The following is a 27,542-nucleotide window of genomic DNA, read 5'->3' on the forward strand; positions in this document are numbered from 1 at the left end:
ACACGTGCCATCCTGGCCTATACCTGTGTATGTGTCTGTCTTCCTCTACTAAGCTGAACTCCATGAAGGTAGAGGGCAGAGACTGTGCTGCAGTACCCAGCTGGAATGAAAAAATATGGTCTTGATGGCTGGCAGTCAGAAGGTCTGCCTACCGAGATGAGGGAAGAGCATGAAGGACCCAAAGGGTGGACAGCCCTGAGGCTGGGACTTAGCCCACTGCTCTGAGGACTTCTCTTCCTTCCAAGTTGGAACTCAGAGTGGTGACCAGGGGACTGCTTCAACATAAAGACTCTAATAGTGTGGGGAGGAGTTCTGATCTGCAGACTGACTCTCTCCTAAGGCTGAGAAAATGCAGCCTTCTTTCTCTCACTGCTCCCAAGTTTTCTGCTAAGTACGAGTAGCCAGGTGAGTCTGGGGGCAGGCAAGTGTTTTTAATTACTGATACTTAGAAGACTGTTGGAGCATGCTCCTTAGCAGCCAGCTCCTATGTTTAAAAATAGAAAAATGCATTAGGAAACTGACTGCTATTCATTTAGGTTTCATTTTTGAATGGCCCAAAATGAAAGCAAGCAGAACTCTGGCCTGAAAAGAATTGAAACCCAGCTCAGGTTACAAGAGAACAAATGAGTTCTAAGTTTTTTTGAATAGGAAACATCGTCAAGGAGACAAAGTTGAAATGAAGTGAATTTCTTACTGTCAACTTAATAATATAGCACACATGCCCGTGATTTCAGTCACTCAGCAACTGTGAAGATACTTCTCAACGCGTCACAGGAAGACTCACAAAGGTTCTCATGAAAAAGTTTCTAATTTGAAAAGCTGTGACCAAAACACAATTGCAATTTTCTATAGCACAAACTTTCTGTGTAAGAGCACCTTCAAGACTGAGGTGTGGCTTTAAGCCATGGCAGTCTGGTTGCCTGGGGCTGGCTGACTTTTTCCCTGGGCAGCTGCTTATGCTGTAGTGTGGGAAAGAAATGGCTGAAAAGAACCAAGGTTACACAGTTCTTTTCTGAAGGCCTGTGAAGAGGGTGCATTTGCTTGCTCTGTTCCACCAAGCTGTCAGTTGCCAATGTGAAATAATAACGGGTGTGGTAGGAGAGAAAAGGCACTCATAAATAGATAGAGGAATATATAAAGAATGCATACAACTCAACATTGCTATAATGTTCAAACAGCTATTCAACACTGCATGAATATCTATTCAAGCCCTTTGCTTCTGCATTCACAAGAACAGTACTAGCTAGGGCCACAATGGCCCTGTACCAAAAAAAAGGATTGCTACTACGGGATGTGGGGACCACGTATCCAATAACACAGAAGCACAAAATGGGCTTGGGGAGAAATCATAGTTCATTCTTTTGGGAGGAGGGTGATTTGGCAACTAGATTCTAAACTAGGCAGGAAACAAACAGCCCCACAGGATATGGCCCTGGGCAGCACAGGAAGAGAAGCCTGAGCTGCAGCTGCGTCTGCTGGCCTTGTGTTTAAACAGGAAGGCGCACTGCCCTCTCCTCTATAACCACTCGAGATCCTATGATTCCACTTATTTTTTCCCACCACTATTTAAATATGTTAGGAATGCCTCTTTGGGAGCTGTCTTCATTTCTTGTGGCATATACTATCCAAAACCTTAAACAGTTTTCCTTTGCGTATGCATTTTTTCCTACTGTGGTAAAATGGACAAAAAATTACCATTTAAATCATTTTAAAGTGTCCAATTCAGAGGCTTTGAGTAAATTCCCAATGTTGTATAACCATCACCACTATCTAGTTCCAGAACATTTTCATCATCCCTAAAGGAAATTCTATAGCTATTAAGCAGTCATCCCCACGCCCCCCTCCCCTGCAACTGCGAATGTGTGTTCTGTCTCTAATGGATCTGTTTGTTCTGTACACAGGCAAATGGCCACACGCCTATGGGTGCTTCATACAAATGAAGTCATACAAGAAGTGGCCTTTTGTGATTGGCTTCTTTCACTTAGCAGGTTTTCAGGTTCATCCATGTTGCAGCAAGTATCTTCATTCCCTTTCTATGGCTGCGTAATATTCTACTCAATGGATAGACTGCATTTTGTTTGCCATTCATCAGTTGATGGACATCTGGGCTGCTTCCACCCTCTGGCTACTGTAAACAGCACTGCTATGAACAATCTCGTCCAAGTTTTTGTTGGATCACCCGCCTCATCTCACACCACATATTATGCTGTATTTTACTATTCAGCAACAATAAACTGCTTATAATTCCCTGTGTGGATTGTGCTGTTTCTTACTTTTGACCCCAGCAATGAGCAGGATTCCTTGGCTCTCCGGTACACAGCGTAAGGGCTATATGGCAGGGAAACAAAGTGAAAGCCCCTGAAGTACCCCTTCCCTACAAAGAGTGATACCAGAGTCTCGTGGGCACCTTTGAGATTGGTGCCACCACTGAAGACTTCAAAGATGCAGGGGTGTTGACTCCCAACCGCATCTCCTTTTACTTCTCTGTTTGGCCTGTACAGAAAAATGGGTCTTGGAGAACAGTGCATTACTATAAGCCTAATCAGGTGTTCACCCTAATTAGAGCTGCTCCTCCAGATGTCATTTCTTACCAGAGCAAATAAACATAGCCTCTGGCAACTGGTACGTACCTACTGATCTGGAAAATGCTTTTATTCTCTATCCAATAAGCAGAGAATACCTGAAGCAGTTGGCAAGGACCTTGATCATCTGTCGTCCAACAGTACAACACACTGGACTAATATTCAGATGACACGCAGCAGATAGAACCTGGTGAACAGGAAGTAGCAGGTACTCTAGGATACATTAATATGGAGTATGCATGCCAGAAAGTGGGAGACAAGTCCCTTGAAAAGAGAGAGATCTGTACTTTCTATGAAGTTTGGGTGGTCTGGAGGTCAGGTGTGTCTAGCAGGCTACTCCTTTTGAAATTAAGCCCATGTTGCTGTATCGTGTATCCCTGACCACGAAGAACAAGTCAGACATTCGGGAGGCCTTTCTGGGTTTTGGAACCAACATATACCACATTGCTGTGTTAGTTTTCTACTGTTGCCATAACCTTAATCACACCCACAAAGTCCCTTTGCCATGTAAGGTAAAGATATTCACAGGTTCTGGGGATCAGGGAATGGATATCTTTGGAGGACATCCTTCTGCCTACCAGTCTGCCCTCTGGTTTCCAAAGATTTGTATCGATCCCACACACAAACTACAGCTATCTCAAACCATGGACCCCAAAGATCTCATCCACCGTAGTATCAACTCAAAGTCCCAATCTCATCTAAATCTCAGCTCAATAGTGCCAAATCTTATCATCTAAATCAGGTATAGGTAAGACTCTGGATATGATCCACTCTGGGACACGCTGCTTCTTCATTTGTGGTCCTGAGAAACTAAAGAAACAAACTATCTGTTCCTAAAATAGGACAAAGGAACAGGGATAGGACAACAGCTAGAGATCCTCTGGTTTAAAAAGGGAGAAAATGGAAGGAAGAAGGAAGTCACCATTCCCAATCAATTTAGAAATCCAGCCAGGCAAACTCCCTTATACTTCAGATCTGAGAATAATCCTCTGAGGCTTGAGGCTCTGCCCTCTTGGCTCACGGCTCCACTCTCTGCATAATCCTTCTTTTTTCAAGAAAGGTGGCATATGTTTGCAGCTAAATAGTTTTTAATCAGCTTGTTTCCTGCTTGTAGAATTTGGGGGTTCTGACAGACTTCTTTCATTTCGTTCTCTCTGTCTCTTTCAGTCCAAGCTTGCAGTGTTTCTGTTGATATAAAATTCTCAAGAACCTTGTGGGTTTTCCGTGTATGTCACAGGGATTCACTCCATTATCCATGAAGCTCATTCACAGGTATTTCCTTCACAGGTATTTCCTAGATAATCCCATCTCTATTTTTGACTTCTGCTGAGCCAGCTGAGGGATAACATCCAAGTTTCCCAGAGAATCCCTGGTTAGATTGAGGGGGTCTGTGAGTCACTCCCTCAGTTTCTTCAAAGAGTCTTTGTATGACTGAATACTGTGAACACATCCTTGGCTTTTCTCTAGAGCATGCTTTTCTTGACAGTAAGTCTTAATTTTAGGATCTTCTATCGTCTGGATAGGATAAGAATTTCAGAAACAATCAAGTCCTGTTCCTTTTTTGTTGATTCTTCTTCCTTCCATTTATCACTTTCCACTTACATTTTCCAATCTTCAATACTTTGCCTGGAAATCTCCTCAGTTAAATGTCCAGTTTCATCATTTACAAGTTCTGCTTTCTGCATAACTGCAGGACACAACTTAGCTGAGCTGTCTGCTCCCAGATAACAAAGATTCCCTTTCCTCCAGTTTTCAATAACATGTTCCTCATTTCCTTCTGGGTTCTCGCCAGCAGTGCCTTTAACGCCCTATCTCCACTAACCGTCTGCGCACGGTGATCTAAGTGTTCTCTAAGGCAATTTAGGTTTTGCCCATGACGTTCTTCACTTACTTCTGAGCCCTCAGTGGTGGAGTTTCTCATGTCCATATTTCTACTAACAGTCTGTTGAAGGCAATCCAGGTTTTTTTTCTTTCATGCTTCTCAAAATTCTTCCACTCTCCACCCAGTGCCCAATTCCAAACTCACTTCCACATTTTAGGTATTTGTTACAGCAGCACTGCATTTCTGGTACCAAAATCTGTATGAGTTTTCTATTGCTGCTGCAACAAATTACCACAAATGTAGTAGCTTAATATAAGACAAATTTACTATTTATAGTTCTGTAGGTAAGAAGCCCAGCATGGGTCTATGAGACTAAAATCAAGGTGGTGGCAGGCCGCATTACCTACTGGAGGCTTGAGCAGAGAATCTGTGGGCTGTCTGGGCTGTCAGCAGAATTCAGAGAATCTGTGTGCTGCCCGTTTGGGTTGTCAGCAGAATTCAGTTCCTTGAGGTTGTAGGACCAAGGTCTCCGTTTTCTTGGTGGCTGCAAGCTGAAGGGGGTTCCCTGCTTCTAGAGGCTGTCGCATTCCTTGGTCATGGCCTTCCTCTTATCTTCAAAGCCAGCAACAGGAGGTCGAGTCCATCTCATGTCTCTCTGACTCTCTGTCCATCACTGCATCTCCATGTGACCAGAGAAAGGCTCTCGGCTTTGAAGAGTCACGTGATTAGACTGAGTTTATCTGAATCTTCCGATCTCAAGGTTCATAACCTTATGCACATCTGGAAAGTCCTTTAGCCATGTAAGCTAACATATTCACAGGTTACAGAGATAAGGGCATGGACATCTTTGGAGGCCATTATTCTGCCTATCAAACTTGTGGTAAAGAGCACAGTCAGAAAGCCATTTGCCTAGGTTCAAGTCCCTGCTATGCCACTTACTACCTGTGTGACTATGTGCAAATTACCTGGGCTCTCTGGGCCTCAGTTGTGTCGTTTGTAAATGAGGATAATGGTACCTGACTGTGTGGAGCTTGGAGACTGCTGACTGCCCCAAATAGCCATTTCTCACTACATTTTCTTAGTAACAAAACTCACTCCTTACCCTTCAAATTTAAGCTGGACATAAAGTCACTCCCTAGAGACTACAAATGATGCCTGTCTTAGAGCCAGGTTGTGGCCATATGACTCAGTCTAGACCAAAAGGATACGAGCAGAAGTAATACATAGAATTTCTGCATCACTTACAACTTAAAGAAAAGCTGCCTGCCTAGCAACTTGTCTCTTTCTCCTTTCCTATCAGATGGGAGTGTACATGTGGCTGCAATCCAATCACAATCATGCAGATGAGACCACCGCCCTAGGGAATGGTGAAGCAACAAGATAGAGGAACCTGGTCTCTGCACGACTTCACCGGACAGATCTGCCCCATGTGCCTGGCAAGGCTGGACCCTTATATGGGAGAGAAACAGACTGCTGTATTAACTTAAGGCAATGCATTTAATAAGTTTATATTCGTAAAGTGCTCAGCCACATAGGGAGTGCTATACAGTAATGGTTCTTCTTCTGCTTACTGATTACATTATTTTGCATTCTAGAGGTTGTAATTCCATTTAATGCCTCAGGCCACCAGTATCCTAAAGGAAACACAGATATAAGCAAAACTAATGAAATCTAATCTAATTAAAATGTGTTACTTGCTTATTTACTTAGATAATAAGGAGAACAGCAACCAACATTTATTGAATTCATATGTGCCAGGTACTTACTATGCTACATCTGACCCCGGGAATAGCTCTATGAGGCTGCAGAGACAAGGAAACAGAGTCTCTTCCTTGAGACCACTCTAGATTGGGTGGCGTGAGAGCTTGTTCTTCCCACAGTACTCACCGCTCCCTCTGCCAAAAAGGCAGGTTAATGGGGGGGTGGGAGTGGGGTGGGAATCAATGTTACTCACATAGACGTTCGGTACTTGATGTCATCTTTTTCAGCCAGCTCTTCACAGGTAAGGCCATTGTGTTCTTTCCACAGTCCCTGACACTTCCTACAGGTTTCCTGCAGATAAAGGAGAGACAAAGACAGCTCCTGGTGAGTAGACACCACACAAGTTTCTGTTCAACAACAAGGAATGCGAAACACTTGGCCTGAATTCTTTCAGATGATCTCTCTCTCTTTCAGCAAGGGTATTTCTAAAGACATGCCTTGATAGAAGAACTAAGAATGATGAGAAGAAAGCATGGAGAAAATTTTCTCTCCTTAGATCAAAAGAAAGTGTTGCTCCCATCACCCAGTCTGCAGAAGGCTGTCTAAAATGCCTGGAGTTACCTGAAAAAACCACAGAAGACAGATTTATGTGACCTTGGGTTTTTAATATAAAATACTGCGAGCTGCCTGAGGGCAGGGACTGTCTGGGTTTTATGATTTTCTGCAGTCCTTATGCCCCGTGTTCCAGTGTTGGTCTGGCACAGAATCCTTCTGTTGAATTGAAGAATGGTCTAGATCAGGATTACTAGGGCTCCTTAAGGGAGACATTCCATTCCCTCAGTTGTCCCTCACTCATAAACATGGATGTCATCCTCCATAGTTTAACTTCATTTATGAGCATGAATTATAAAGTTACTACTTTTTATTCTAGGATTTTTCATAGTTCATGAAATACTTTAATGTGCCAGGAACTATCTCACATCAAAACAAGAATTTATTTTTAAGAAATGTTAATCTAATTTAATCTCCATAAATGGAAATTACAACCCTAATAAGAACAATGAAGGAAAAGATGGTGGTGTCAGCCTTAACCCGGGACCCGATCTAGTCTAGGGGGACAGTGAAGGCTTGAGGAAGGGGAACCTGAGATCTGAAAGATGAGTCAAAGACAGTGAAAGAAGAATAGCATCCCAACAGAGGAAGAGTAAGAGAAGACTCTGGCAGAGGAAGCTGGGCAAGTTTGGTTCCTATGGCTGGACTGGACACAGTGAAAACAGGCCTGGCGAGGCCCTCTGAGGCCCGTCCATGTGGGGTCTTGTAGGGCATAATTATCAGTTTGACCTTTATCCTAAGAGCACTAGGAAGAAGTCAAAAGGCATCAAGCATGGAAGTAACAGGATGAGGTTTGTGATTTTAAAAGATCATTCTCCGTGGAGAACAGACTGGAGGAAGGAGAGAGTGGAGGTGTAAACGACAGGCAGGAAGCTATAAGTCATCCAGGAGAGAGACGAAGGAGGCCTGGACTAGGGAGGGAGGGGCGGACGTGAAGGAAAGTCGGCTGATGTGAGACAAGTTTAGGAGGTAAAACTGGCTGGCTTGGTGATGGCCCGGCCCTGGGAGTGAGGAGAGGTAAGTGTCAAGGATGATGCCATGGTTTCTGGTTTGTGCAACCCGAGATAACAGCGACATGGGTGGAATGTGGGAACAGCAGGAAAGGCCTGGCTTGGGTAGGGGAGGGCAGGTGTTAAGATCCTGAGTTTGATTTGGGTGGTGATGACACAGGGGGACCTGTGAGACACCTGGCCAAGAGATCAGGCCGGGCGTTGGGGGTAAATGTTTATCATTTGGGAGTGGCTGGGCTAGGTCACTAGGAGATATACTAGATTATAGCTTCACATCAATTCTAGAAACATCTATCTGTACTCTCTACTTACAATGGAACTTTCTCTAATATACACTACTAAGATGACTCTAACAAGGCACAGAATAATATGTATAGTATAGATGCTACCATTTCTACATAAGAAAGGTGGTGGTGGGAGAATACCGGGATACATAAAATCAACCTGAAAGGATACCCAAGAAACGGTAGTACTGAGTGTCCCAAGAGCTGGAAGGCAGGGGTGACGCTTCTTTTGTATCTTTTGAACCCTATACCATATAAATGTACTATTCTAATTAAAAAATAAATGAAATTTTTTTCATCTTTTTTTTAAAAAATGCTTTTTCTCCCTGAATCCCCCCTGCACATAGTTGTATATTTTAGCTGTGGGTCCTTCTAGTTGTGGCATGTGGGACGCCACCTAAACGTGCCCTGACGAGCGGTGCCATGTCCACACCCAGGATCTGAACTGGTGAAACCCTGGGCTGCTGAAGTGGAGAGCGAGAACTTAATCACTCGGCCACGGGGTCGGCCCCTAAAATAAGTAAAATTTAAAAAGCGTACGAGAAATGAAATGGACTGCTCAGGGAGCTGAGAACCTGAACAAGCCTTTGGTGGAGGTTGTAAAAAGGTTTCCATCAACGGAATGCGGTGGGTGCAGAGAGGAGCTGATAGGAGATTCCATATTGAAAGCCGTTGGTTCCGGGAGCTAGGATGTTCTTTGGTCCACTACCTGTACCCCTGTCAGCAAACAGAGACTAACTCAGCAGTGGCTTAGTTATTACACACCAAAACGTAAAGCAGTGTAAGATCCATTTTTAAAAGACTCCATGCTTGACGATCCCGGAAACTGGAGGATAAACAACAGCTGCAGAATAGATGAGCTGGTATCTGGATTCTAACCTTCAAAACAATACTAACCTAGCCACCCATCAGGAGCAGTGGCTTGAAAACAATGCACAGCATTTAGACAGTGCTTTGTAGCAGCCCTGGTGACCCAGTTATTAATTCATGGGACCTTCTTCACGTAGGAAGAACCCATTTTCCAGGTGAGGCACAGGTCCCCGACAGCAAGATGACCTGGCCAAGTGGAGGCAGCTGTGAGTGAGGGGTCACTAGGAAGCCACTGCTCCCTCCCAAAATCACAGTGGTTTCCCTGTAGGCCTACACGTGGACCTTCAGCCACAGCACTTCTCACTGGGGAGCCAGGGGCCCCAGAGAATAAAACTGAAATGTCTTTTGAAGACACTAGCCATTGACAATGTGACATTGAAACCCACAATTAAAATAAGGCAAGCAAACAGCAGGCTGGGTAAACTTAACATCTGCAGCTTTCTCTGTGTTGTTTCTTTAAAACGTACCCTCTCTTCTAAACACAGTGTATATTTTACTCAGTTGTAATTCTCTCCTTAAGTACAGCTGGGCTTTGTTCCTAGACTCAACAAATGCTTAAACAATATTAGGCAGAAGAAATGTTCTTGAACGTTTCTACCATGAAAATAATCACATTCTTCAAAGTAAGGTTAATGAGAAAGTCCCAAGGACCATTTTAGAAGGCAGAATACATTTTGACAAATAACTTCAAAACACGAAGGACACGCCTATCCCAGCTATCAAATCTAATCGGAGACCATGCTTTCCATCGCCCGTGTGCACTTTCAGATCAGGAAGAAACAGCTGAATTCATCATCATCCCAAAGACAACAAAGAAGGCGGCTCCTTCCTTCTAAATGAGGAAGGCGCACACACACTGGTTAACTCATTAAGGAGCAGCTATCAGTCCATAGTGTTCATGATATGAGGGATTTCTGGTTACATTTTATGTTGCTCTTTAGTCCTTACGACGCAACAAGATGTTCTGACTATTCACTAAGGTTTTAACTTTGCAATACAAAGAACACACTGCATAGCCCCCCACCCCTCTCCTGCTGCTGCAGTAATGTTTTGTGGGTAAGGCAGGAGATTCAGTTTGGTTTCAGACAACCCTGCCGGGGGGCTGACATTTCTTCCTATCAACAGCTTCCTCAAAGACCAGCAGACACTCTTCCAGGTCATCCCCTCGTCTACACACAGCAGGGACTCCTGCTGCTGGCAAAGAACCCAAGAGAAGAAGAGACCAAGGATCCAAGTCACCAGACTCTGTGCTCCTTGCTCAGTCTCTCCAGGTCTACTTGGGAGTTGCTTGGCTCCCTGTGCAACGGGCATCTTACCTGCTTGACTTCCAGCCTCTTCTCAGAAGCAGAACATGGTAGAAACTAATTTATTTGTGAATGGTTCCTCCAGTGAAACTTCTAGACTCTCTCTCCAGGGAAGAGAGGTCCCTGGCCTAGATACGGGGCATGGCCAATCCAAACTGAATCTCTGAAATTTCAGCTCTCCCCTTTGCCACCTCAGGTACTCTAAAAATGAAGGGGTTGTAAATCCAGACCTCTTAAAGTAAAAGATGAGGCCTGGGCATCTGACCATTCAGGCCACATGTATCTTCCAATTGTCAAAGTCACTGGTACTTTCCACCTCTAGGCCCAAATGACATACGGACATCAGCCACATCCAGAAAGAAACCAATTTTAAGACAAAACAGACAATGAGACAGATGCTGGAACTCTTGATAATCAACAAAGCTTGGCAAAGTCAAAGCTGAGGCAGAATCGGTGGGCTTTCCTTCCTTTCCCTAAGGGAATCAGAGAACTTCTATTTTTCCTAGGGTAAGGATGCGCAGTCTCCTGAGGGAGTCAGATATGTGAGCAAACCAAGTAGAGCACAGTGGAGTTAAGTGTAACAGCGTACACAGACTCACACGTGCACACACGAGACAGCAAAGAAGGGGGGAGGGAATACCTTGGGATAAACTTAACGAGGAAGTGAAGGATCTATACAATGAAAACTACAAGACTTTCTTGAAAGAAATTGACGACGACATAAAGAGATGGAAAGACATTCCATGCACATGGATTGGAAGAATAAACATAGTTAAAATGTCCATACTACCTAAAGCAATCTACAGATTCAATGCTATCCCAATCAGAATCCCAAGAACATTCTTCACAGAAATTGAACAAAGAATCCTAAAATTCATATGGGGCAACAAAAGACCGTGAATTGCTAAAGCAATCCTGAGCAAGAAAAACAAAGCCGGCGGAATCACAATCCCCGATTTCAAAACATACTACAAAGCTACAGTGATCAAAACAGCATGGTACTGGTACAAAAACAGGTCCACAGATCAATGGAACAGAATTGAAAGCCCAGAGATAAAACCACACGTTTATGGACAGCTAATCTTCGACAAAGGAGCAGAGGGCCTACAATGGAGAAAAGAAAGTCTCTTCAACAAATGCTGCTGGGAAAACTGGACAGCCACATGCAAAAGATTGAAAATTGACCATTCTTTTTCACCACACACCAAAATAAACTCAAAGTGGATCAAAGACCTAAAGATTAGGCCTGAAACAATAAGTCTTCTAGAAGAGAATATAGGCAGTACACTCTTTGACATCGGTTTCAAAAGAATCTTTTCGGACACTATAACTCCTCAGTTAAGGGAAACAATAGAAAGAATAAACAAATGGGACTTCATCAGACTAAAGAGCTTCGTTAAGGCAAGGGAAAACAGGATTGAAACAAAAAAACAGCTCACTAATTGGGAAAAAATATTTATAAGCCACTTATCCGGCAAAGGGTTAATCTCCATAATATACAAAGAACTCACACGGCTTAACAACAAAAAAACAAACAACCCGATCAAAAAATGGGCAGAGGACATGAACAGCCATTTCTCAAAAGAAGATATAAATATGGCCAATAGACACATGAAAAGATGTTCATCATCGCTAATCATCAGGGAAATGCAAATCAAAACTACACTAAGATATCACCTTACACCCGTTAGATTGGCAAAAACATCCAAAACCAAGAGCGACAAATGTTGGAGAGGTTGTGGAGAAAAAGGAAGTCTCATACACTGTTGGTGGGAATGCAAACTGGTACAGCCACTATGGAAAACAGTATGGAGATTTCTCAAAAAGTTAAAAATAGAAATACCCTATGACCCAGCCATCCCATTACTGGGTATCTATCCTAAGAACCTGAAATCAGAAATCCCAAGAGTCCCTTGCACCCCTATGTTCATCGCAGCATTATTTACAATAGCCAAGACGTGGAACCAACCTACACGCCCAGAAACTGATGATTGGATAAAGAAGATATGGTATATATACACAATGGAATACTACTCAGCCATAAAAAAAGACAAAATTGGCCCATTCGCAGCAACGTGGATGGACCTCGAGGGTATTATGTTAAGCGAAATAAGCCAGTCAGAGAAAGACGAACTCTATATGACTCCACTCATAGGTGGAAGTTAACATATTGACAAGGAGATCTGATAGGTGGTTACCAGGGAAAAGGCGGGGTGGGGGGAGGGCACAAAGGGGGAAGAGGTGTACCCACAACATGACTAACAATAATGTACAACTGAAATCTCACAAGGTTGCAATCTATCATAACATTAATAATAATAAAAAAATGAACAAAAAGGAAAAAAAAAAAGAAGGGGGGAGGGGCTATGTCAGACAAGAATTCCTTGAGGAGTTGGTATGTTCACGGGACTGAATGAAACAAGTATCGCGAGTGACGAGAACACGCAGCAACTGATCAAGCGCTCCTCCGACCCGGGCCGACATCGCTCTGGGAAGCGCCTGTTTCAGCTACCGCAGCCTTGAAAGCCAGTACCTGAAGTGTAGAACTGGACTCTCAAACACTTCAAGTGAGATATAGCAATATGTTAATACTTTAATGAACATAAAAAGGTTTTCGTTTCACCAAATAAAATTGTTTAAAAGTAAGATTTATTTCATCCCACTCTTAAATTTTCTCTATTTATGTATGTTTTGCAACAGTAGTACATAGACATACTTTATAAATAAACAAACACATACACGGGGGGGCGTTCTCTACACAATTTTTCTGATACAGTGAGCAATCACAAAGTCGTGCATCTACCGCTCTAGATATTGGAAAGTCACGGAAGGGATCCAGACAGGGCAGCCATCTGTCCGGGCCTGCATTTCCGATGCTTTGATGGATGCAACAGGCTGAGGCTTGAGGCAGGAAGACAGTTAAATAGCAACTGGAAGAATCCATGAAAGAGATGAAGGTGAGAGAGAAGTCTAGAGTGTGTTCTGGGTTTCTGACTTTGGACACCAGCTGCGCTGGTGGAAACAAGAGCTTGGATCAAGTGATGCAGGAGGAGCAGATCTGAGTGAGGGTGGGAGGCAGAGGTGAGAACATAAGTTTACTTTTAGACTAGCTATTTATTTACTCTCACTATCTGCTGAATTTCTATCATTTGCCAGGTGCCATACGAGATGCTGGGAATACAGTGATATGCAAGTTAGACTCAGTTTCTACCTTCTTGGAGCTTATGTTCTATTGAAGAAAACAGATATTAAAACAGGATATAAAGCTAGAGCTGTGATGGGAACATTTCAGAGGAAAAGCGCCAGGTGCTCTAAGAGTAAAACAGTAGAGTGAAATTAGCAGAGGTAGCGGGTCTCCAGGCAGAGGGAAGAGGAGGTGTGAAGGCTTTGGTTCGGAGAGGGCTGTCTGAGTCGAGGAGCACAGAGGAAGCTGGTGTGGATGGAGCCCTAAGGGAGGGCTGAGAGTGGACCGTGGTCAACCCTGTGTGTAGATGCAGAGGCTGCAGGGAGGAGTTTGGAAAGGCAGGCTGAGTGGGTGGGACGTGCAATGATCTGATTTACATTTTCAAAAGATCATTCTGGCTGCTGATGGCCAAGGCACAGCACTCGGTGCTTACTAGGTTGGAGGACCTTGCGGTGACTCCCTCATTAAACTAGAGCCAGTAAATAACCTCTGGGGAACAAGCCCTGAGTCTGGATTCGATTCCTGGCCAGACTTCCTCCACAAATAAATAAGGCCACAACCTCTTTCCTGAACCAAGGTGTGCCAACACTGAACCTGGCAGGGGCGGGGCCAAGCTGTGATTGGGGAAATGGCAACATGTCTATCTTTTTCTGTTAGGAATAAGTGGACAGCTTTTTCTATATGACTTCAGAAAGGTATTTCATTATTACTTTAATTTTAAAAGTAGACTGTTTTTCAGTTTTGGCTCTTGATGACATTCCCACTGAAATGCCGTCTATATGGTAGGGACATATCTTGAAGAGGCGTCCTGAACTCACACATCCTTCCCGCTACCCAGCACTACTGGCTCAAAGTTCCAAACCAATACATCTTCCGGTATGGGGTGCTTTACAGACACATCTTCAATCCTCACAGCAATGCTATAAGGGAAGTACTAGAACATTAGCCCCATTTTTTTTGAGGAAGATCAGCCCTGAGCTAACATCTGCAGCCAATTCTCCTGTTTCTGCTGAGGAAGACTGGCCCTGAGCTAACATCCGTGTCCATCTTCCTCTACTTTATACGTGGGATGCCTACCACAGTGTGGCTTGCCAAGTGGTGCCACGTCCGCACCCAGGATCCGAACCAGCAAACCCTGGGCCGCCGAACTGGAACATCCACATTTAACTGGTGTGCCACCAGGGTGGCCCCTCGTTATTTTTTAAAGTAAATGATGGGGCCAGCCCCATGGCCCAGTGGTTAAGTTCGTGCTCTGCTTTGGCGGCCCAGGGTTTCGCTGGTTCAAATCCTGGGTGCCGACATGGCACCGCTCATCAAGCCATGCTGAAGTGGCATCCCACATGTCACAATTAGAAGGGCCCACAACTGAAAATACACAACTATGTACCGGGGGCTTTGGGGAGAAAAAGGAAAAATAAAATCTTAAAAAAAAAAAAGTAAATGAGATAAGAAAGGCTCAGAGAGGCAAATTAACTTGTTTAAAATCACAGAGCTATGGACTCAAGTTTGCTTGATTCCAAATCTACTCTTTCTGCTCCATTCTCACCGCTTGCCAGCATGGTGTTTGCTAGCAAGAATGGGTCATTGTTTACTGGAAAACTTGAGGACACGAGGGTATGAGACAAGCCCTGAGGTTACAATGGGCATCTTGTGTAAGGAGACCACAGATGAGAGCTCGGCAAGGCCGCGCAGAACCGAGCGTCATGGTATGAAAGGCGTGGACACCCCGCTGCAGCTGTGCAGGATGCCTGCTTCCCCGTGCTTCCTGGAGAGCTGGGAACGACCCATGAAGCAGGATGGACTGGGATTCAATCTGAGGACACGAGTTCTGAACGATGATAGGAAGCTGCTAATCACAGAGCGCTCTCAGACTGGACATGTGTGAGGAAGCAGCTGTTCCTGCTCCCTACAGCCAGTTGCACGTCTGGTAGGGCATGGAAGGAAGCATGTTTTGAGATTCCCATTAGATGGACAAACAGAGACGCCTCGATGTGAGTGCTCCACACCAGAACCAAATATCAGGTACTTGGTTCTTCCCTCTCCTGGGCCTTTACTTATAAATACCCACCACTCACTTCCCCAAAGGTGGGCAGGACTGCGATATATGAAGACTTGCTAACGACAATGCTTGCGATCATCACCATCAACAACATTGCTCTGGGTCAACGGTTTGTTCCAAGTGATACAGGTTAGAGAGACAAGTCCTGCACTGAAAGGAATGATAACACTCACTTTCCCTCCCTCGCCCCCTTCAACAAATACCTCCTGAGAGCCTGCCACAGGCCCGACCAGGCTCTGTTCTCAGCAAAGGATAAGCGAACAAATGAAGTCCCTCCCCTTCTAAAGTCTATGTTCTGGGAGCGTGTGAGTGGGGGGCTTACAAATAGGAAGGCAATGCACCTCTGGGGGAACTAAAGCCAGGTGAGGGGCGGGAGTGTGGGCAGGGAAGCTGCCATTTTACACGGTGTGAGGACGGCCTCGTGCATGTGTGGCACTTCAGCTCAAACCTGAAGGGTATCTGGTAGAAGAGTGCAAGCAAGATGGTGGAGTGATCAAGGAGAGGAGCTCAGAGAAGCTGCCCGTTGAGGGTCTCACAACTTGTCCCAAGCCAGCGTCCAGGGCCAGCAGGGTTGGCCTCCTGCCAGCGTCACATGCCTGACACCCTCAACCACAAATTGCTCTGCTTAGATGTCCATTCTCCTCTGGCAACACATACTCATCAGTTCTCATTTCAAACACCAGTGGCTCTGGGAAACCCAAATGACCTGGGCAAAGTTGGCACTCTTTCCCTGGACTCCTGGAGCACTTGACTCCCACTCTCTCACAGAACTTTTAATAGCATCTTGTAATTATCTGATTACATCACATCTCCAAAGAGCCAAGCCCTCCTTGCAGGCAGTTTGCCCTGCTGATCACTACAGAGAGGCTTGGAACGGAGGGTTCAATTCCTCTATTCAAAAACGTGCTGTCCTTTGAGTGCCTATTTCATGCACATGGGGATGCACTGGTGAATAAGCCAGCAAAATTCCTAACTGCAAGGAGCTTACAATCTGCCACACGTCTCAGTTATCTTTGGGTTCTAGGGCCTCGCACAAGGTCTGACCCACACAAGGGGCTGAATGTATGAAGAATTACAGAGAGAAGGGTGGCAAGACAAAGCACATTCCTCTCCATGCAGAGAGTTACAAATAGAGCCCCACCCCTACTCCTGAGAGTGTTGCATTTTACATGGGAAAAAAGGCACATAAAACCTCTCAGTAAACTGATCCCCTTCCCCAAAGAATACTATTTCCTCCCTATTAGGTCTTCATGTTTATAAACTATGCAAAGTATAATAATGATTTTATGAGAAAATCAAGTCATACATAAGACACTTTCAGGTTAATTCATTGGAGTTTATGCCTTAAGAATACAGGTTCTATCTTTTTCATTGTGGTTCCTTTGCTCTCCAGCTCCCTTCTCCAATCTAATGCATAAAACTGCAAAGACCAGTTATTACCAAGAAGCGAATGGGCAAATGTCTGCAGCTGGTGCCTGAGAAAGCACTGCATGTATTTCAGTTAAGATGTTCTTTGTTGATTTTCTCCTATAGCTCCAAAATGTGGAAACTGATCTCTCTTCATGTCCAGTGAGAGGAGGTTCACAAACAGTAGTGCCCGCAAACGCGTGCCTGTGAGCACCTCTAGTTTACAGGGGTCAGGACTGAAAAACCACAGTCAGCCTGGCTCTCTCCCTCCCCTCCCCAGGGGCTCCAGAAGGTCAGTTACTACCCGAGGTCTGACCACAGGCTCCTCCTGCCCCGTGCACTGGAACAAGAGAGCCCAGCTGGCCTGGGTCCGCTTTCTCAAAGGAAAAACAGATTCTAACATTAATTCTTTTAATGATGTCTTCTATCTGATTGCATCTCGTCTCCACAAGAAGCCACGGTCTCTGGGCAGGGGATTTCTCTTTCTCCCGCAAAGTAAATAACCTTTCTGGGCAGGAGAACCTCTTGGTTTCTAAATACAGAAATTCAAATCTGGGAGTGGCCAGGCAACAGCTCTGGACAACATTACTGAGAAAATGACTTCTTAGGGGAAGATTTCATACGGTTCTCACAACTTTCTGATGGTCATATACATAAAGTAGAGGATTTAAAAAAATGTGTGCACTGGATTTCTACGTACCCATCATTTCTATGTACAGAAGCAGACTCAGAAAAAAGAAATCTCTCTCTCTAATCTCTCCTGCAGATTAGAAAGAAGCCAAACATTGCTTTCCTTTAGGTCCACCAGGATTAGGTGACAAATTGGAATAGGAGGCTTCAAATTTGGTTTCTGTGCTCACGCTGCCCCCTAGAGATAGAAAGTTATAAAGGCACCGGGACTGATGGGGATTTACACAGCCTGGGAGAGGGCAATGCGTGAGAAATACTGATTGGGAAAGCCAGTTCCACCAGGGCCACAGCTGCGTGCTTTTACTATAGTGAGGGGACTGGCACTTCTAAGATGAAGTGGGAGGTGAACGCTTCCCCGAATAAACATAACTTCTGTTTTACTTCATCAGAATAACCACAAGAACACCAATTCCTTTACAGCAGTTATCTAAATATTGATGACTGTTTCTCTCGAATGCCCATTTACCAGAATCATTGGGACAATATCGGCAACACCCAGGGCAATGCCAGGAGGTGCACATTTATATACAAATCCGAAGAAAAATATCTGAGGTCCTACCAGGTACTGACAACCTGGGCATTGGGGAGTAAAATGAATGCAAACCCCCTGCCCTCCCAGAAGTTACCGGGGATGGCAGGCGGAAGTCACCATACGTTAAATAAGCAAAATACACAGTAAGACACCATTACAGGAGAAAAATTACAGGTGAGAAATAAAGGAAGGAAGACTGTTAGTGCTAGGGTGCAGAGAGGGAAGTCATTCACAATCATAAAGTGGGTGGCAGACAAGGCCCCTCTGAGAGGGTCTATTTAAGTGAAGATTTAAGAAGGGTGAGGAAGTAAGCCTTGTGATGTTTGGAAGAAAGAACTCGAGGCCATGGAAACAGCCAGGAGTAAGGCGGAATGCCAGTAAGAGCTGAATGGAAGGTGCAGGGTCTGGGGTCTGGGAGGTAAGGATAAAGGCCTTCGGCACGTACCCAGAGTAAATGAGGTTAATGACGATTCTCTCTACAAGGATTTGCATGAGGTAAGTCCCAAAGAACTCCCATCTGCTGCACCCCTTTCATGAAGAGCTCTCCTGCCTCTGAGCCACACCTCTGCCAGGGCCCTGGGCCTCTCCACGCCTCCACGTTGCAGTCACAGGGCAGGAGGGCAGAGGCTGTGACAGCCCTGTCCAAAGGGGTTTGCTCACAGTAGAGGCTCAACACAACAATACAAGTTTGTGGAACCAAAGTTACTCACAGTTATGCTTTTAAACTTTGAATTGCAACCCACTGATGGGTTGTGAAATCTTTTTAGATTATGACCAATTTTTTTTTTTTTTTTTTAACTAGAACAGAAAAGATACTAAAGTGCATTCTACATGCCAGGTATTTTTTTGTAAAAGTATTGTTTGGCTTACATCTATGTATGTTTATGTATGTATTGGTTTTATGGTAAAATAAATTCTTACTATAGATCACAGGCAAAACAGTTTGAAAGCCATTAACTTAGGATTCATTCAAAAACCAGAGCGGCCAGCCCCATGGCCAAGTGGTTAAGTTCACACATTCTGCTTCGGTGGCCCAGGGTTTCGCCGGTTTGGATCCCAGGTCCAGAGCTAGCACCACTCATCAAGCCATGCTGAGGTGGTGTCCCACAAGCCACAACTAGAAGGAACCATAACTAAAACATACAACTATGTACTGGGGGGCTTTGGGAAGAAGAAGGAAAAATAAAAGATAAAATCTTTAAAAACCACCCAAAAAACCCAGAGAGTTTCTTTAAGGGATCAGAGAGAGTCTTTCTCCTAATAGGAACTCCCAAGGACCCCTGTGAGGGATTGAAAAACAGCCTCATCTCCAACTTACCCTGTAGGTAATGCTTTTAGTGAGGAACAATCATAAGAATCAGGCAGAATGACAGCCTTCACGAGGGCTCAGTAGCAAAGCAATGTATTAGGAAGTGGTGGATCTAATAATAGACCATTTCAAATTGTCAAAAATAAATGCTGCTACAACTTGGGCAGAAACAAGCCCAGGCAGATCTCGTCTTTGCTCACCGCAAGGGCTACTCCTGCGTTTCTTGGAGCTTCTGGGAACCTTGGCATGGCAGGAGTGGCCAGTAAAGACAGCTCTTCTTTGCTCAGACTTCCCTGTCCCCTTGCCCTGGAAGATAGGCTCCAGGTTTTAAAAAACCCCCCCGAGATGCACCTCCCACAACATGCTTCGGGACCACACATATATTTTCATGGTGTTAGCTAACTGGGCAGGGGCAGCGGGTGGAAGCAGACACAAACGGCTCCTCACAGCCCAGAACCTGGAGGAGCTCCCCTCTCCCTCAGTGCCGAAATGAGAAACGCACATGTTTTTGGGGGGAGACAGGCAAGTGGCGGAACGGCTCAGGGAGGAAGACTGAAAATCAAACAGGAGGCACGACCAAGGAGAAGAGCGCTATAGCCAACGCACAGCTCTGACCAACTGAGGAGCGGAAAGATGCTACCTGCGTCATCTGAGGCTAGAGAAAGGGGGAAGCAAGAACTGGTCAGCTTGCCTCCATACACTCGAAGGGAGAGGGAACTGCACTGGCCAGCTCAAGTAGCTCTGGCCTTCGCAGGGCTACCATCCAGCAGGGGTGACAAGTGGTCACGAGACGACTGGATCCCTCCCCTGCCTTGGGATGCCTCTCAGATGTGTCAAGGGGGACAGACAGTATGTGCTAGAGGGCCAACCTAAGTGTCTACGTGGCAGTCACATCTGTGACTGAACTATCATTTTGGTTTCTCTCTTAATCTTATGTGGGTTTGGTTTGGGCCAGCGTGAGAAAATTCAGCTTCGGGACCAGTAGTGTCAAAGCAAACCCTTGGCCCTGGGACAAATTGTCTGTGTGCAGAAGAATCACTGCGGCTGCTCATCAAAGACGCAGATTCCAGCACTTTGGGCCTCGGTGGGCCCAGAGCCTGCATACACAGCATCTTGGGACACTGTGACAGCTGGCTTATGAACTGTGTTTTAAGAAACCTTGTCCCGGATCACAGCACTGCCTCCTTAGTGGCTTTCCTCTAGGACAGTCCTGACTTCTCCGTGGTGATTTGGTTTTCCCTCCAGCGAAGAACAAATACATGCTAATTAATGTCCCTCGCCCAATAGGCTGCCCAGCTTCTTTTTATGGATTCCTGAGCAGACAGCACATACGCTTTTCTCACTCTTTTCTTCTTTGTCGACGTTAGAAAAAAAGGTCTTCTGAACGTACTGTCCACTTTTATCTTAGCCTAGGTCTGATGACATACTAGAAGCCAGAGAAGTGGAGAAACCAGGCCCTGCCAGGCAGGCCCAAGAGGCAGGGATGAGGGTCATCTTAGCACTCCTCCCCATGCCCAGTCTAGCGAGCGGCTGGGAGATTTTTTCAGCTGGGCTTAAAATAGGCTGCCCAGGTGGGGTGAAAGCGCCGCTGAGGCCCAAGCACAGCAGGAAAGAGGAAGCAGAGACTCCGCGCACGGTCATGCAGTGGAAGTGCTGATTCTAAGGTGCAAGTGTAGCTTCAGGGGGCATTCTACACAGCTGGCAGTGGGACCACGTGCACCCAGGATCCGAAGGACTCAGGGTTTACAATACCCCTCCGTGGACATCAGAGACGACAGCTCAAAAGGTTTTTGACCTAGGCTTTTTACTTTATAAGCAGAAGTTTCCCAGAGGTAAACACCCGTAGGCCAGTCACAGTAGCCTGTGGCTCAAGAAACACCTTGGCCACTCACTGAGCACGCACCCCCTCCTCCAGCCCGGCAGACGGTCTATCCCTGAGTTGAGGAGTCCAAGAGGCAAATAAGTCTAACAGAATGAGAAATCCTTCCCAAAGAGGCATGGACTGAAAGTTGTGCCGCACAGGTTAGCGAGGCTCTCAGGCAGGGAAGGCATTACTAGAAACTGTACTTTCTCAAATGTTAAAGCTGATAGAAGAAAACGTAGGCAAATACCTTTGTGTTCTTCAGTTAGGAAAGGACTTCCTAAACAAGTCCCCAAAAGTACACACTATAAAGATGAAATAACTGAACTGAGCAGTTTTATTTTGAGGAGGACACCCTAGCCAAAAGTGACAAACGCGTGACTGACTAGAAGAAGAAATTTGAAACGCTTAAAACTGAAACAAAATTACTATCTAGAGAGTACAGGGAAGTGGTAAAAATAAGGAAGTAAAAAATAAGAAATCTGATAGAAAAATGTGTTAAATATATGAATAGGTAAATCACAGAGGGGAGGTGAGCAACTTTAGAAGTTATCAGAGAAATGCACATGAAAACACTTTACACTCAGCAGACTGGCCAAAATCACACGGTCAATCAGGGTCAAGTGCTGGTGAGGCTGTCAAAGGGAGCCACTGTGTGCAGCTGGAGAATCAACTGTCCAGCCACCCCTGCCTGGAGTCACTTCCCCAGGCCCAGCAGGAGGTATCTGGGAGTCTATGGCAGCAGAGAGGGGCTCTGGCTACACAGGAGAATGGATACGATGGTGAGCAGGCAAGAAGAAACATTCACAGAAAGCAATACAGACAGACCTCAAAATATAATGAAAAAAGAAAAAATGAGTCTATAGCACATACCATTTATGTAAACGAAAATCATACACACATAGCCCTCTCTATTTTCTCAAGATACACACATATCCAAGGACACATACTGAACATTTAAAGTGAGTGTCTAAGGGGAGGGGGAATAGAAGTAAGGATTGCAGACGAAGAAGAAAAAGAAATAAAACAAGAGAGGGGTCTTGCACAGGCGATTCTGATGGTGACCTGAGATGCAAGGTGTGACTGACTCAGATTCGTGGACCTGAGGGTTCCAGCCCTCACCCCAAGACTAAACATACTGCCCACACACTCTGGGCTCAAATCGCTATTACTGCCCCCTACCCTCCACAGGATTTAAAACCAGGGGTACAATGACTGATTAACCTCCATATTCGAAAATCAAAACACAAAGCACTAGCAACAGGATGTAAGCTCAGAGTGCGCGGTATATTCTGGGGTTATCTTTCACTAATGCTTCCATTTTGGTTAGGTTTGAGGATTCATTTCACTGACTTGGTCTAAAAATGACTCAGTTTCAGAATACTTTGAAAAAAACTCTGGCTAGTTAAAAATCAAAATAATAACAACTAGCATATACTCAGAAAGATGAGTCCTGATAACTGTAAGAGGATCTTGTGGAATCTATGATCCTGGGGTACCTTTGGTTCTCCATTTCTTAGACAGCTTTATCCATATTAGGACTTCATTTTTCAACCATTTAGGATAAAATTCTTAAGAACGGAGGTAACAAAATTCAATCTTTTCCTGATGACTCACAGTTACGGTCTCGGTGCACATCAGCCACTCTGAGCCGTAACCAGGAAAGCCACTGAGTCTACCCCGATGTGTGGGCATCTGCTCCTACCCTGAATGTCCCCAGGCTGCTGGGCCCTCCGAGTCCTCATGTTTATTTTGAATGTTCGTCCTGATTTCAGACAGCCCCTTTTCACTGCTGTTTCAATCCCTGCCGGAAACACTCTCCCTTTCTCCCGATCTGTCTGTTAAGGAATCGAAAACCGGATAACTAAGCGTTTTAGAACTGGGTCTCAAACAAGAACAGACCGACCTGAAGGCAAATCTCTAGGCCTCACCTTGGAGGATAGAGCATCATAGACTGTAATGTTAACTTTTTTGGATGCTTCAAAGGCTTTTCAGATTAGCTCCTGCCACCAGTTCAGCAGGGAAGATGAAAAAGGCAGCCATGGAAAATTCTTCTCGAAACTGGTAAGGACTGCAGAATCTGCCCTGGCTTGACCTTGATGGCCCTTTCCCAACCTGACTGTCCTCACCTACCGGGCCAACAACGTGCAAGGAAAGGCACACTCTCTTTCAGCAGACGCGTGCATGGGCTGCAGGGTACTAAGGTCAATCACCTCACCTCGTGTTCAGCGTCTCCGAGGTGGTCTTCCAGCCTAGGCAGGGCGCCGTTCAGAACACCACCCGTCTTTAGTTATTAGGGTGGAGAAAGGGGCCTATGTCCTCTCATTTTACTAGATGGCAAGCCCCTCTTTCACTAGGACATATTCAACCCGTTCTTATCAACAGGCTTTCTCACCTAACCCAAGGTTCTGACAGTGGGAGACCACGTATATTACAGTTGTTTTAGATCTGGTTGCCCAGGTGTCATTAGGCTCACTGTAACTTTTTAGGGCCCATGATTTATGAGGAGTTGTCTTTATGAAGCCCCTTGTCAAGAAAACAAGACTATGAGCCAGCCTTGACGGTCTAGTTCAAGTTCAGTGGTCTCACCGCTTCAGCAGCCTGGGTTCATTTCCCGGTTGCGGAACCACACCACCCGTCTGTCAGCTGCCATGCTGTGGTGACGGCTCACAGAGAAGAACTAGAATGACTTACAACTAGAATATACAACCATGCACTGAGGGGTTTTGAGGAGGAAAAGAAAAAGGAAAATGAGGCTTAAAAGGAAGACATCACAGAGACATAGTCTCTGGAACTGTAATAGCAAACATATGTTTACCAAAGGGACTAAGTGGGGGCTGGATTTATGTGTATTCCCTCATTTGATGAAGCAGAAGAACAAGCCTGGGAGACTCACTTAACTGCATGAAAACTCAAACAGCCCACAGAGCAACCCCAGACGCCACGGACTGGCACTTAACACAACTCTCCTCAAACAGACGTCTCAGTAACTCAGCTCTTCAAAATGGGGACTTTCTGTAATCATGTCTGTTTTTCCCCAGGACTCAGGGAGAAGGGAGTTATTCTTGAAGAACACATGACGGGTTTAGATTTTACGTGGTGGATTTGGGAATTGTTTGGGAGGTGTGGTCTGAGCCTGTGAGATGGGCTAGGATCTCAGGGAGGGGTGGGGCTGGAGTCCGGATTGGGGAGACTTTGGCATGTAGAAAGCATTTAAAGACACAGCCTGGATAAGATCACCCCAGGCAAGTGGGGACAGAGGAGAGCCCCAGGGTGCTCCAGGAGTGGTGTGCAGGGGGAGAACTAGGAAGCTTCTGAGTGGTGAGGTTGTTTAGGAACCTTCAGATTGGGTTTCTAAAATGGAGAGATGACAAATGAGAGAGAGAGTGGGGAAAACTGACATGCGCTAGGGATCAGCAACCTCTACCTTTTGGGCCAGTTAAGGACATCCCACTCATCTCTCTCTGCCTGAGTGCTGAGGCACAGCCTACTTGCATTTCCCTCTGGTGATGTTTTGTAAAACTTGATAACAGAATTTCTGTCATTCTGTAGTCCTAGAGTGATAGGAATCCAAACCTCTGCTAGTGTTGGGCTTCCTGGTACCGAGAGCGATACAAGCAACCAGCTTAACTCTGGGACCCAGTCAACCACTAGATAACACTCAGATAATTCTTGGCTCAAATTTTGTTAATAATTGGTGGGTCAGAATGGCAACATTCATGTAACATAAGCGCACAAGTTAGTAGCAGCTTCCTGGAACCACAATCTTCACTTCTCACACACAAAAAGGGCATTCCTAGGTGGACATGCAATAGGAATGTATCAGTAATACCCTTCCAGTATAGTTGGGCTTATGGCAGCTATTCATGCCTGGGAGTGTATGTATAACAAGAACATGACCTCCATATAGCTGTTAAAATTGGTAGTTACAGTTCGTATGACTATTTGTGATACCAAGAGCGGATAATGACTTCTGGAAAACTTGAGCAGGGGAACAGGTCTTGGAGGAGTGGTGGGGGTCGGGGTGGGAAAGAGCCAAAGAGAGCATTCGAGCGGGAAGGGGAGGAAAACAATTCTTCACATCATTTCTCTACAGTGGCTGCTTTCTCCCCGCCACTCCTCTGACAGGCCCTGTATGTCTGCATTTTCCTATCTTCTTGATAGCCTCCTCCCCATCTCCCCAATCCTACTCTTTCTCCAAGGATGTTCATTTCCCCTTTAGCAACTGGACTTTATGAGGAGGTAGTGGCCACATGAGGGCCCTTCCCTTGAGAAGTCTACTGTCCTTTCCCTCGAGTGTGGTGCTCACTCACTCTTTGTTGGGCTTCTTGGGATAACACACTCTCCCTAGCTTCCACTTGCTTCCTGTTCCCCAAGACAGACTCACAGACATGTTCTTTTGGAAGGATTTTACAGCTCATCACTCTGGGTAGACAGATCACAGAAAAAATGACATTTAGGAAGCTAGTTTTCAGAAACTCACTTTTTTTGTTTTAAAGTAATGGTTTCTGGGGCTTGGTTTCAGGTGCACTTCTAGGCTGGTAATTGGAAAGTCCCATTGGATTTCCTTCTACTTCTGTTTTTAAAGTTCACCCATCCTCCCCACCTGCTGCCCCAACACCTTCTGAAAGGAATAAAGACAACACAATGCAGCAGAGGGGGCCTAGGTTTTGGAAAATAAGACAAACGATGTGTTGCTATTTATTGCTATGGGTAGGTTCCCCAGTCTCTTCTCAAAGATTTACTATTCAGATCTCCTTGGAGTAGCCTAAGGATTAAATGAGAAAATACGCCACCTCTTTTATGGTGCCTGGCACGCAGAGGCTGTCCCTTTGAATGCTGACTTCACTAGGGGCTCCACTTCCCTGCTGTACCTCTCACCACTCTGTCCTTTGTGTTTCTAACTCTCTAACAATTAGAGCACCAGCACAAGCCTGATGCTCCTTGTGGCTTGTTTTCTACACTTGCATGGAGTGCAACCTAGGTATGAGTCTGTCTCTCTTTTTTTCTTTTCTTCTTTCTTTGTTTATAAGGTTTGCAGGGCAGATCCCATGCTGACATCATCCACTTAGAATATTTACTGTGGGCCCACTGGGGACCAAGCAGAGTGTCGGGGTGCTGCCAGCAAAGCCTGAAGTTATCAAACTGTGTCACCTTACACTTCCCATACTGGAAAACCTTTGAATCCTGGACCTAATCCTTCAGCTGTGGCCCCTGGCCATACTCTTTGGACTACATCTGATCACAAAGCTCTTGTCTTGAAAATCCAGGGCCTTCCTCACCGCCCAGGGAGTTGACGGCCATTTATAAACCACCCATCTGCCCAAAGCCACACTTGGCTCCTGGAAAAGGGACGGGAATCAAGGAGACCACACAATCACTAAGGTTTTTAGAATGACTTTCCTCCAAAGAACTCAGAGTTCTCCCAAATTCTTTATACCACGAAGAGACAGAATCCTCACCAACTTTCCAGGAAGGAAAGAGCAAACAAAGTGAAAGCAAATGAAAGAGCGTCATCACTTTTGGTCCCTAATGGCCACCTCAACATTCACTAATTCTGTTCTGCTATCAACTGGGGAGGTATGATAACGTGCTGTGTCATTTTTATTGAGCAGGGTAAGAAACCAAGAGTGACATGGCTTGCTGCTGTGTTGCAGATGACAGTCTCCTTTTGCTGGTATTTGAACGAAGGTCCTCTCCTCGACCTCAGCTGGAGGCAGAGTTGGTACCATGCTTCACGAGCGCCGTTTTGTTTTTTTAAAGATTGGCACCTAAGCTGATGTCTGTTGACCATCTTCCTTTTTTTCTTTCTTCTTCTCCCCGAAACCCTAGTACATAGTTGTATATTCTAGCTGTAGGTCCTTCTGCCTCTGCTATGTGGGACGCCACCTCAGCATGGCCTCACAAGCGGTGCTAGGTCAGTGCCTAGGATCTGAACTGGGGAAACCCCGGGCCGCCGAAGTGGAGTGTGTGAACTTAACCACTCGGCCACGGGGCTGGCCCCACAGTGCTGCTCATACAGCAGGCTTGCATAGAGAAAGCTGCCGCCTACACTAGTACTTTTTCACATTCTCATTAAAACAGCAACAATAACAACACACACACACACACAAAACCACAAAACTCTCCTCAGACTTAACAGCAAAGGTGGGCTGTCAATCTTTCCCTCCTTGTTACTGAAGTGTGACAAAAAGGAAAGCTTCTCTTGGGTGCAGGAGAGATGAACTGAGTACATGGGTCAGAGAAGGGAGGAAAAAAATGTCAACCTGACACAGGGGCATGATACGAAGTGCAAGTGGAAGACTGCCAGCTTGC

The 27,542-nt window shown here is 45.4% G+C and overlaps 1 protein-coding gene across 2 annotated transcripts in view; it reads right to left on the reverse strand.

The window, feature by feature from the left end:
- RNF216 (ring finger protein 216) overlaps positions 1–27,542 on the reverse strand; it is a 153,490-nt gene that overhangs the window by 19,404 nt on the left and 106,544 nt on the right. For both annotated transcript variants that reach the window (XM_046666744.1, XM_046666743.1), the window contains exon 14: positions 6,359–6,456. In XM_046666744.1, the coding sequence (XP_046522700.1) occupies positions 6,359–6,456 (98 nt within the window). The remainder of the gene's footprint in view (positions 1–6,358; positions 6,457–27,542) is intronic.

The sequence above is a fragment of the Equus quagga genome, chromosome 7 (assembly GCF_021613505.1).
Source record: "Equus quagga isolate Etosha38 chromosome 7, UCLA_HA_Equagga_1.0, whole genome shotgun sequence".
In the NCBI taxonomy this organism is placed as follows: domain Eukaryota; kingdom Metazoa; phylum Chordata; class Mammalia; order Perissodactyla; family Equidae; genus Equus; species Equus quagga.